The sequence below is a fragment of the Oryx dammah genome, unplaced genomic scaffold (assembly GCF_014754425.2).
Source record: "Oryx dammah isolate SB20612 unplaced genomic scaffold, SCBI_Odam_1.1 HiC_scaffold_20, whole genome shotgun sequence".
NCBI lineage: Eukaryota > Metazoa > Chordata > Mammalia > Artiodactyla > Bovidae > Oryx > Oryx dammah.
Window position 1 is genome coordinate 62128396 of NW_024070204.1, and position 12823 is coordinate 62141218.

Here is a 12823-nt window from a genome sequence, read left to right on the forward strand (position 1 = left end):
ACAGACTGACTGAGTAACACAGCAAACACTGATTTCTCACAGTTCTGAAGGCTGGGAAGTCCAAGATCGTGTGCCCGCAGCTCCTGTGTCTGGTGAGGACCCTCCTCCTGGTTTGCAGACAGCCGCTTCCTTGCTGCGTCCTTGCAGTGCAGAGAGAGAGAAGACTCTGGTCTTAGCACTAGTCTCATCATGCAGTTCTATCCTCATGCCCTTATCTAAACCCAATTATCTCCCAAGGGTCCTACCTCCAAATAGCATAACACTAGGGTTAAGGTTCCAACATACAAATCTGAAGGGGAGACCAAAGCACTCAGTCTGCAGCAACACGATGACCAAGGTCAGGCCCTTTGGAGATGAGCGTCTGGGCCACGCTACATGGAAAGCCCCTGACTGGGCAGAGGTGGTATCTGATAGTGAGATGGATCTAGACAGGTAATGGAGGAAGGAGGAAACGAGCATCAGTGTGTCTCTGAGAGTGACTGCCACAGCAGGGCTGAAGTTTATTCCACGAATCTCCCTTTTCTTAGTTGTCCCTCAGGCAGAGAGGCCCACTGGAATCCTGGAGGCAGTGTTCTGTGACTGCACATGAGGAAGTGGATTGGAGTGATCCAAGCGGTAGGCTGTGGCAGATGCAGAGTCACCCAGTCTCTCTTCAAAGAGGGCCTCGCGCTGAGCTGTGGAGTGGAGGCAGCAGACGCCTGTAGCCACCAGCTCCCTGACTCTGTCAGGGTTGCCCCTGTGTAGTCACACCTTCCTGAGGTCAGGCTCCTCCTGGAAGCACAGCTTCTGTTGACAGGGCAAGGGGTGGGGGGTGGGGGGCACCGAGGCCTGAATGCCTCTGCCCAGCGTGGCGCCACTCGGATGAGTGGACCTTGCCCCCTCGCCATGTCAGATGAGAGCGGCACAGCCCTGCTTCTCTCTTCCTCAGAGCTCTTTCCTCGTGCTTCTTTTAACTGCTGCTCATCCCTAATAAACACCTTGCATCCTAATCTGTCTTAGCACGTGCTTCCAGAGAGCCTGCTACAGGCCATACGCTTGGCGGGCAAAGGAAGAACTTGCTGATGAAGCTGTTCAGAGCAAGTTGCTTCCCTCTCCTGAACCTCCATTTCCTCATCAGTAAAGTGGAGACGACCACCTCTGCCTCTCAGGGTTGTGTGAGGTTTAAATGGGGTTGAGCGTGCAAAGCACCTGGCATATCGCTTGGCACATAACAGCATGTAACGTTTAAAAGGGAAGCTTTCTCGGAAATGGACAACTTCCCATGCTGACATAGCTCTGGGTGCTCTGCTCCAGAGGGGGAGCTGAGTGTCCCATTTCCTGGCCGCTTCACTGATGTGAATAATAACAGCTAAGTCTTATGAGGCATATACTGCAAGCCATGCACACGAGTGTCTTCATGTATTACCTCGTTTAACCCACAAAATGACCTGGTCAGGAAGATGAGGAGACTAAAGCACAGAGAGAAGTTCACAAACTGGCCTCAGGACCCAAAGACTAGGAGTGGGAGAGCTGGGCGCTGAACCCGGGAACCTGGCACCAGGGTCTGTGCTCTTGCCCACTACAGCATATACTGTACAAAGGACGTGACACAGAACAACCTAGTGCCGCCTCTAACCTTCCACTCTCCCATGACACCCTTCCAGAACTAGTTCTTCTGAATAGGAGAGAAGAGGATGCAGAATATGCCACCTGCCTGCTGATGGGCTGAGGTTCATTCATCTGTTTTTGAAGGCTTGGAGCGAGAATCCATCACCCACGTCTCCCCGGGGCCGAGACGCACCCCGGTGGGAACTGCTCTGCCGGGAGGTCTCAGGGCAGGAGTGGGACACCGAGAAAGGCAGCTTCCTCGTAAAATTTCAGGTGTCGCAAATGATTAACTCAGTTTTTTCCAACATGTCTTTATTTGCTTAAATTAACAAAATATAGGTTACATGCTATTTTCAGGTAAACTGCTTTTTCACTGAAGCAGAAAGCAATATTCACAACTTGGGTTGTTACATACTTCAAGTTTTAGTTTTAAATAGCAAGCCAGAATTCTGTACAAAATCAACATTTGGTGTAATATTGTCCAAATATGTGAAGGATTTTAAATGTTAGCTCTGTTACATTTTGTTCCAGCAAAGCAAAGATCATAATTCAAAATAGGATGTTAATATTTTATTAAATGCCTTCAGGGCTTAATAAATACAGTGTGCACATTGGGCTGTCTCATGCAACTACTCATATACAAATATACCAGATACCCTTGTGAGATCATGGAAGATCAGCCTCAGTCTCATGGCCAGTGGGAAGGCAAATTTTTAAAAAGAGAGAAAGAGTTGAAAGGCAACAAAAGGGGGTAATCATAGGCTGGAATAAAAAGATTAACAGAAAATATGCCACTTGGAAGGGTCAGTTGGTCGGTTCAAAGACAGCGGTCAAAAGCCTGGAAAGCATCTGGTAGTGACCTATTTTCCTAGTGTCACAACGTGATAAATGTCATGCTATCCTGGCTGGGGAAGTGTTGATGACCTTGGATGGTTTCATCCCTTAGTTCTCTGAGAAAGGCCTTACGGCTTCTCTTTCAGGCTGTGTTCTGGCTCATTATTAACAGCTCTAGGCAAGGTTGGCCACCCCTTCCCGTAGCTCTGTACTCTGTACTTATGCGTAGGGTGCCCATATAATTCATCACCCAAACTGGAACATTTTTGAGAGTTAAGGTGACACTCTTAGTGACTATGTGGGAACAAGAGGTATAAACCTGGGTTGTCCCAGGCAAATCAGGATGTTGGTCACACACAAAACCACGGTTTTAGACTTGGTTCTCAGAAGGTCAGGGCATATTAATCAGCAGGTTATAGCTAATTATATCTAAGTCTCTCATAGCCACAGTCAAGAATGAAAAACAGGCTTTAGAATACATTTCATAACAAATTTTTAAATTACTTTTCCTAGACCCTTTTTTCTTCCTCTAAACGAAATTTTACTTGGAAATCTAACAAATAAAACAGATGGAACTGGAGCTGCTCTGAGTGAAGTGGGGATGAAGGCTGAGAATTTATCCTCCTCTAGCAGCTCTAGAAGGCCTAAAAAGACCTCTTGCTTCTCAACACAATGTGGAAACCACCATTCTGGACCATGCTCTTTCCATCTCAACATTAACTTGTTCCTCAAACACTCCCACCTGACTCATTTTGGGTAGAAAAGTCTATAAACCTGCTATTCAAGATCTCCTAGTTTCTATTCCAGTTTGGCACACCCAGAACAAACTGAAATCTGCAGCCTTTATGGCAGGTGCTTAACACCTGGCTGCTGAAAGAATGAATATGTAACAGGCCCCTGAGAGTTGGAGGCTTCAGAGACCACTCTGCCAGCCTCCAAGTGACATCATTGGAGGCACTGATGAGCTATATTAAAAATGATGAGTGGAAAGCAAATGGCCCCTTGGAAGGATAGGTTTGGATCCTTTGGGTCCTATCCTTTGGGTAGGTACTTGACTCAGAGTTGTTCTGGTAACTGCAGAAACCCACAATCCTCCCTTTACCATCCCCTTTGCAGGTGCCCTGACCCTGAGACAAGCAAAGATGGCTGCAGGGAACTCAAGTGGCTTTGGCAAGCTGTGGTGGGGACGCTGGAGGAAGGAACCTTAAGCAAAGTGGCAGGAGGAGTTGCATCAGGGGCTGACAAAGTGCATGCGTGACTGATGAGGCCTAAGTGAGGCTGATGGGGAAGCACCTGGGGACCAAGAGAAAAAAAACGGCATCCCACAGTCAGAGATGGGTCAGACTGTCTAATGAAATGTCCTGGGAATTTGGGGAGGAAAAGAAGCAAAAAATAAACAGTACCTAGCTCTACAAATAAGAGTTGAAACTACCAAGAAGCAGTTTTTACATAAACACAGACACAGTACCAGAGGGTCACTGCTTAGGGGCAGTCACATGTATGTGACATCTTGTCAGCACTGCTTTCTTTGTCAGAATCCAGTGCCTAAGGAAAGCCCACCTGCTGGGCTCAAACCACACTTCACAGTCACCACCACTCACTGGAATCATGATTCACAAATCTAGAAAGAAATAATTAGCCACTGCAGGCTATGTATTTTTAAACATATTAAGTGATCATAAACATCACAGGCATCATCTCCTATTAAAAAAAACTGTGTGTTCATACAGTGTGTGTGTGTGTGTGTGTGTGTGTGTGTGTGTGTGTCCTCTCGTGAGGCTCTGACAGAACAGGTAAGAAGGCCTAAGTCAGCAGAATGATCTCAAGGTCTCCTGCTTTCTGTCTTAGTGAGTAAAGCCAGAAGCAGAAATACTGATGGGATCCTTGTGAGGGGGTCTTGGGAGCCACTGTTTTATCCTAGTCGATCTTTCTCAACTCTCGCTACACGTAAGAGTCATCTGGGGCAATTTGGAAAATAACCAATGCCAGAGCTCCACTCTAGACCAATTAAATCAGGGCCTCAGGGGCTCAGGCCTCAACATTAGTATTTTTTTTTTAAAGGCTCCCTGAGATGATTCTGGGACTTCCCTATAGCTCAGATGGTAAAGAATACGCCTGCAATGCAGGAGACCCGGGTTTGATTCCTGCTTTGGGAAAATCCTCTGGAGAAGAAAATGGCAACCCACTCCAGTATTCTTGCCAGGGGAATCCCAGGGACAGAGGAGCTTGGCTGGCTACAGTCCATGGGGTCGCAAAGAGTTGGACACGACTGAGCAGGTAACACTGCTACTCCTGAGATGATTGTAATGTGCAGGCAGCACTGAGAACACAGCCCCGCAACCGCTTTCCTAGCAATGGTTAGTCCAATACTCTAAACAAGTTACAGCTGAAATTTCAGGGAGAATTCCTCCCCCAACCCTGCAGCTCCAGCACTGATGAGAAATCCACTGCTCGCAGGGTGCCAACTCTTCCTGCAGCTGCTTTGCAGGGCATGAGGCCTTGGAGCAAGGTCTCCAGGAGGGAGCCCTGCTCAGGACTCAGGGTTAGCCTGCAGACACTGAGCGCTGCTGGGCCATCAGAAAATACGCTCCTATGCCACATCTGATGAAGGCAGCGGGAGCTGAACAAGGCAGACCCAGGCAGGAATCTAAGCACTGCTGGTTTTTCCTTAATGAAAATTAATCACATTCTCTTGAAATTTTATCTTATATCTGCAGCGACTACTCAAGAACATCCTCTTTAAAAACTCACCCTCCTGTCATTTCTGATATTTTTTGATTATTTAATAAAATGATTTAAAAAATATATACCACTACTACTATTTTCATCTATCTGGAAAAATATAACTTTCACAAATTCAACTAAAGAGTTATTAATAAAGTAACATGTCAAGCACCATATTTTTGCAACTAGAAAGAAATTTACCATGTTAGTCAATGGAAAACAGAATTTCTAAAAGCACCTCAGCATCAGCTTACAATTAGATGTCTAGAACAGTATGTACAGTTAATTGTACTGGAGATCCACGAAACAACATTGAAGAGGGCCCTCCATGTGTGTTAAAAATCAAGGGCCCAAATGCAAGATCTGAGAAGCATTTGCTTCTCTGCTCATCTAGTCTGCGCCCTTTGTTAAGATTCGTGCCCTTCTCCTCTCCAGCAAATGAGAGCTCATGCGGAAAGCTATATCTGCACTGCCTAGCTCTCATTTTCCAAGTGTAATTCTTAAACCGTCCACTTAGATCCCCAAAAGCACTGCTTGTTTTTCCATTTTCCTCTCCAGTAATTCTTTTAAACTCTCATCTCTGTGCTTGAAGTACAAGTAATCAGAAAAGGCTGGGCCCCTCCGGGTGCTCGGCAGGACCCGGAGGCCAGGCCGCTCGTCTCTGCGGGCGAACTCTCGCTCGGGGCCGCCCTCGGGCCCCAGGCTGTCGCGGCTCCTCAGCGGGCGGGCCCCCGGAGGCGAGGCCTCCTCGGCGGGCGCCTCCTCCCCAGGGCCCGGCCCCGGCTTGGCAGACAGGTCCTGCGGCGCGCAGAGCGGCGGGCCGCGGGGCCCGAGGCCCGGGCTGTCGGGCTCCACCTCGCAGCAGTTGTCTTCGTCCTCCTCCTCGTGGCAGGAGCTGCCCCGGGCGCTCTCCCCGTCCGACTGGAAGGCTGGCCCCCTGGCCTGGCGCTTCTGGGACAGATCGAAGGGTTCCTCCTGCTCCAGGCTCCGCAGGGCGCCCGCCGCCGGCGCCAGCGCAATTCTCCCCCTTCCAAAACCTGCCAGGAGCAAAGGCACGTTCAGGCCGCCGAAGGGGTCGCTGGGCGGAACCCAGGGCTGGTTAGCATAACTTGATTTTGCATTTTAAAACTAGATAAATCCCCAGAAGGCTGTAGAGAGACGGGCCTTGTCACAGCTGGAATCGATATCCGTGTGACTCCTTTCAGGGGACTGTGGCAACGTGCACGAAAAACTTTAAAAATAAGCACACCTTTGACTTAGCCAATCACACGGCTGAAAACTTAAACTATGAAAATAGTCCGGCAGATGCAAAAACTGTATAAGGACGGGTGAAAACAACGTATCCATTTAAGGACAGAGGTGTGTTTACATAAATAGTAGTACCTCCATGGGGCTTCCCTGGTGTCTCAGACCATAAAGAACAGTCAAGGTATTATGTGTGTAGAAGGTATTTCTATGTGTATAATATGTCGAGACCTCTTAGTGCTCATAAAAGGTATTTTCTATATACTTTAAGTAAAAATATATATATTTATTGTGTAGACTCTATTTTATCTATCAAAAAATGTCTGGAAGGATATATGTCAAAATCTCAAAAATGGGTCTAACTATGAGGTGATTTTTACACTTTTCTTTTCACTTCGAATATATTTCTTTTTACTTTTAACAGTGAACACATATTTTACCATAAGGAAAAAATAACAAAGATATTTTCATTGTGAAAACAAACAAACAAACAAACCAGATACTGCATTTGGTTCCAGGGCTCCCCAAGCACAGACAGAGCTGGAAGGGCAGAGGAAGGTGCACTGAGGCGTTCAAAGGCCCCTGACCAACCACAAGTGTCCCTGCTACTGGACACAGGGAGGTGGGCGGGCCTCACTTTCAGGGATGGGCTTTCAGCAGCCAACAGACATGTGGGAGGCGCGACCCGTCCGGCGTGGGCCAGCGGTCAGGCCTGGAGGAACAGGTGGGGATGACTGAGGAGGACAGCAGGGAGGGCCTGGGGTGGCCAGACCCTGGTGCCCAGGGAGAAGCAGGCTGCTGAGGTGGGGACACACCAAGGAAGCCGATCTCCAGGGCTGCCTACTTTACGGTGTTGTCAGGCAACGAAGCTATCTGTAGCTTTAATCTTGTCAGGGACAGAGGGAGGATCTTTTTAATCTGGGTCATGATTCTTGAGCTATTTCAAAAACTAGAGTGAAGAAATGCCAAAACCTTTTGTAGATGAAAGCATTAACATTGTCGGGAAGTCTGTTACAAACTTTCAAAGCAACTCTCTGATAATATAGTGATGCTCTTGATTTTTCCAGAAGAATGAGTCTTTAGTTGCCTGTTAGGATGTGAGCATCCACGTGGGGTAAGTTCTGGTGACCAAGTCAGACTGTCAGATGGAGCACTGTCTCCTCATTGCCTTCTATGTCTCCAGCTGTGGTGGCTGAACAAACTTCACCTAGTTCTGGAAAAATCCAGAATAGCTGGATGCAAAGAATAATTCAGGAAAAGAACATCCTCAAGGGAAAAAAATGCTTTTGTTTTTAACGAGCATTTTTTCAGGGCTTTTATACAAACTCCAGGCCTTGTTTTAGGATGATCAATTTCCTGTCACCCAGGAGTCATCATAAACTCAGTGGGCATCTCAGAAATCTGAAGCTATAATCATTTTGCTTCATGCTGCGTGTGCATGCATGCATTCGACTTATGAATATGGGTGCCTAGTTGACCACATCTTTTGTAAAGGGTGGGGAGAAGCAGCAAATATGAACAAACCACCCATGTTTTTACCCAGTGCAGTGAGCACTGGCTTGAGCCAGAAATTCCTGAGTTAGAATCTCAATTCTGCGTTCAACTTGCTGTTTAACCTTGAACAGTTTCTATAACACCTTCTGGCCATGGTCTCCTCTTACATAAAAAGAGAATAACACAGTCTACTTTGTGGGATATTGGGGACAAGCAAACATCTAAGTGCATTGCCCTGTGCTTGGATCATCAGCCCAGTTAACATGCTACTGCAAGTTACATATATGTGTGTCTTCTCTCCACACACAGACCTCCCAGAGGGCGAACAAAGGCGATTCAGTTCCCCTTGCATCTGCCAGGGCATGGAGCATACCACACTGGATAGAGAGCATTTACAGCCCATTTACTGAAGGACAACCTACTGAATTCAGTACTTCTGGAAATTAACTCTTTCCTGCAAAGAAAGGGACAGAAGATAACAGGAGGCAGGAACTTCCCATCAGTTCAGTTAAGACTCAGTGGGGGAGACAGAAGCCCCTGCTCAGCCTGTGGCCAACCGGCCCTTCCAAGCAGGAAAACTGTCCTCTTGAGTTTCTGATTGTGAGCAGGTGGATGAGACCTAGCCTGCTATCCTGCTAGGCCTAGACCTGGACTAGACACACTTCAGCTATCAGCAGAACTTGCAGGCCTGCCCCTTAACAGCAGTGCGATAAAGAGGATACAGTGTGGCTTTAGAGTCAGAAAGGTCTGCGTTCAAATTCTCAGTCAGCCACTTTTCAGTTGAGTCAGGTAAGATTTCAGAGCCTCACCTTCCCCATCTGTAATATGGGGATAACAGAAGTTCCTCCAGCCTGGAGTTACTATAAATGTTCAGAGAGACAGAGCTCTTGCTGCGGGGCCCGGGACACAGACTGCAGAGCGGTGCCGACCCGCACCGTTCTGACGCTCTAACCTCCGTCACTTTCACTCGCAAGCTCCAGACACTCACTCTGTTTGCTATCGTGATGTTGCCAACCTGCTCCTGCTGCTCGGCCGTGGCCTTGAAGACGATGCTCCCTTTTCTGAAGGTAGGAATAACCCCCCCTAGCCGAGCTCCCTGAAGACCAGCTCCGCTCCCGTGTCGTGGCCCGCCGGGCCCGGCCACCGTGGGGTTCCCGGAAGGGTGATTACCTTGAGAGTGGAGGCCCCGCTCCATGACCCCGTGCTTCACTTTCATGTGGCGTGTGAGGTTCCCCTTCAGGGTGAACTTGCTGGGGCAGTAGAGGCACTTGAAGGGTTTGCTGTCAGAGTGCAGGTGCATGTGGCCCATGAGGTTGTGCATCCGGTTGAATTCCTTCCCACAGAGCTGTCGAGACAGTGGCGAGGAGAACACAGCTTACTCTCAGGTGGGACCCTTGCCCAGATAACCACACTCAGGCCTGGGTGAGCACGGACGAGCTGCTACTTTGTTTGAATCTTGGCATTTTTAAACTGCCTCCAAATAAGGTGTCCCCAAGGAAGTCAGGGAATGGCTGCCTTGAGCCCAGGCTCAGAGGTGGAGCAGGGAGGGATGGATTCATGAGATTTTATTCCTGTTGTACAGGGATTTTTAAACTCAAGGTGAAAACTGCAAAGCTAGGAAGCTTCTTTTGAAGCTTCTTTTGAACACAGCCTTTCGAAAAGGAGAAAATCTTCACTGAAAAGCAATTGCTCAAAGTATGCTTCACTGTAATGATAAGGATATGATGACTTGGTTAGTATTTATGGAGTATTTACAATATGGAAAGTGCTATCCCAAGTCTGCCACGGACTATTTGGATGGACAAACTGAGGGGTTAAGATGAGGTTGGCCAAGGCACACACAGCTTATGGGTGCTGGAGGTAGGATAATGAACTCAGGTCCTTGGACACCAGTGACCATATCATCAGTCACCATGTATCACAGTTTCCCCCAACACAACCCCTCTTCCATTAGACTGTATCAACAATGCTTCTCTAATTTTTTTAATTTGCTAACTGTAGCAAGTTAAAAGGAACAGTGTATAAAGGAAGGACTGTGTCCTTTCTCTGGGTAGAGATTTGAAGTACTGAAAATATCATCCTAGGTATACAAAAGCAAACCTATTTTAGTCACTTCTTTTCTTCTCATTCCTATTTCCATCAAATTGCAAACACATGACGGACCACACCAGCGGTTCCCTAGCTCCCATGGGAACAGCAGAACTGCCTGATTGAAGGCAGGACGTGCAGATGCTGAGGGTGGGAGACAGGAGCAGCTGTTGTGCGTGCTCTCCTTGCTTCTCTTGTCCCCAGGCTTCACCAGAGTGGGGTTTGGAAGCTCAGCCCTTGCTTGGCTGTGCTGTGAGGAATGCCGAGAAGGACTCTGTGTCTGTGCTGGGACTCCAGGTTCATGGGAGGAACACTCTCCTTCCCTCCTCCCCACCCTCCGAGGCCCACATCAGAGGGCAGAGAAACAGAGTGAGTGGGGCCTGCAGAGAGGGCGTGGAGTGCGGTGTCCGCTGAAGGAGACGCCAGTTTTCCTTTCTCACTGAGATATGGTGTTGGCGCCAGTGAGGAGACTCTGGGTGGAACTTTTATTAATGCAGACCATATTGTCTTCAGGTGGCCATGGCAGTGAGAGCTGAGCTGGCCATCAGCTGTGACCTCGGGCACTCAGACTAACAGAATGCTGGGCAGTAAGAGGAAGCCATCCTGGGACTGCAGATTTTTCACAGATAATCTATGCATGGGCAATGAATGGCTGGTTCTATATTTTTAAATGATTCACATTTGGGGGTTTTAAGTGCTTTTCCCCTTTTCACTTCCTTACTAGCAAGAATGAATGCAGGTGCTGGTGCCCCACACCCAGTATTCAGAGCATCCTCACCACATTCGTCTGGAAAAGGTGACCCAAGAAGGGAGGTGCTGAGAGAGTGGGTCTAATTTAAGAAAAAGTATGCATACTTGCTTTCTTTTTATCCTCAACAGAGACAGTTCATAAAGATATATCAGCCTGTGGCTCAATTTTGCTCACATGTGAAAGTTCTGATAGAGTTCTCTTTATAAGCTTAGTTTATGCAGTTCTCTGCCCTGGCCAAGAAGAAAAATGTATCTAGAGATTCTACACTAGGTATTTCCAGTCATGGGTCATTTTAGAAAAGATGTCTCTCATTTGGTTCACGGGATAGTTCCTGATTGTTTGGAACAATGCTGCTGTTGAAGTTGCTGAGCTGAACAGCCCTTCATTAGACAGAGGCATCTCTAAAGGCTCTGCCTGCCTTTTTGTTATAATCCCTGCCTAGCACCAGGCTTGACACATGGTAGGTCCTTAGTAAGCCTCTGCTGAGTGAGTGAAGGGGTGAGGCACATTAGGCAGATCTGAAAAGAGCAAGAGCCATGGGGAGATAAGCACAAGAGATGCAGGAAGAGAGGAGCTAGGGTCTGGAAGATCAATTAAGCTCCTGCACTTGTCCAAGCCTGGATGGGTCTGGTGGTATTACACGCAAGACAGAGAGAGAGAGAACTGAAGGAATAAATGGGTGCCTTCTTCCTTCAATGGCTTCACGGAGGGTGATACTCCACTTTTAGTGATCATCTCTGGTTGCTGAGGTATTAGAAGCTGGAATGGTCTGAAAAGGTTTTATAAAGGAGACAAAATTTGAACCTAACCTTGAAGAATATGTGGAGTGCCTTTTGTTTTTGTTGTGGCACAAGAATAGTCTCTTCATTATCTTCAGACATTTCATCAACCTTAACACTATTGTGATAATGACCCACAGCTTATTGCTACTGCAACTGCTGTGACTCTGGAGCAATTCACCTGCCTGCGGCCACAGCCCCTTTTCCCCTCATATGATAGCCCACCTCCACCCAACACACACAGGTGTGCACACAGCACGAGGGCTACTGCCAGGGATTTTCCAGATTCTTCCTCAGTTTTGGACAAGCAACCTTTTATGATCATCATAGCTGAGGGCATATTTTCTATTCGCATGTTTTTCTAGATCGATTCATTCAGTTCTGAACTTTCTGGGTCATTTTAGTGGTACATGGGGACAATAGGATGTTTTAACATTTTAATAAATGATATTGTCTCCGATCATCAAAAAAGCAAGAGAGTTCCAGAAAAACATCTATTTCTGCTTTATTGACTATGCCAAAGCCTTTGACTGTGTGGATCACAAGAAACTGTGGAAAATTCTGAAAGAGATGGGAATACCAGACCACCTGACCTGCCTCTTGAGAAACCTGTATGCAGGTCAGGAAGCAACAGTTAGAACTGGACATGGCCCAACAGACTGGTTCCAAATAGGAAAAGGAGTCCATCCAGGTGCATATTGTTACCCTGCTTATTTAACTTATATGCAGAGTACATCATGAGAAACACTGGGATGGATGAAGCACAAGCTGGAATCAAGATTGCCGGGAGAAACATCAATAACCTCAGATATGCAGATGACACCACCCTTATGGCAGAAAGTGAAGAAGACCTAAAGAGCCTCTTGAAGAAAGTGAAAGAGGAGAGTGAAAAAGTTGGCTTAAACCTCAACATTCAGAAAACTAAGATCATGGCATCCGGTCCCATCACTTCATGGGAAATAGATGGAGAAACAGTGGAAAGAGTGTCAGACTTTATTTGGGGGGGGCTCCAAAATCACTGCAGATGGTGACTGCAGCCATGAAATTAAAAGACGCTTACTCCTTGGAAGGAAAGTTATGACCAACCTAGACAGCATATTCAAAAGCAGACATTACTTTGCCAACAAAGGTCTGTCTAGTCAAGGCTATGATTTTTCCAGTGGTCATGTATGGATGTGAGAGGTGGACTGTGAAGAAAGCTGAGCGCTGAAGAATTGATGCTTCTGAACTGTGGTGGTGGAGAACTCTTGAGAGTCCCTTGGACTGCAAGGAGATCCAACCAGTCTATCCTAAAGGAGATCAGTCCTGGGTGTTCATTGGA

General features: G+C 47.3%; 1 protein-coding gene across 1 annotated transcript in view; it reads right to left on the reverse strand.

Annotated features, from left to right (window-relative positions):
- Positions 1 to 4629: 4629 nt before the first annotated feature.
- ZNF366 (zinc finger protein 366) overlaps positions 4630 to 12823 on the reverse strand; it is a 62070-nt gene continuing 53876 nt past the window's right edge. The window contains exons 4-5 of the mRNA XM_040262696.1: positions 9055 to 9229; positions 4630 to 6182 (exon numbers count right to left, since the gene is read on the reverse strand). Coding sequence (XP_040118630.1) covers positions 5659 to 6182; positions 9055 to 9229 — 699 coding nt within the window. The 3' untranslated portion in view covers positions 4630 to 5658. The remainder of the gene's footprint in view (positions 6183 to 9054; positions 9230 to 12823) is intronic.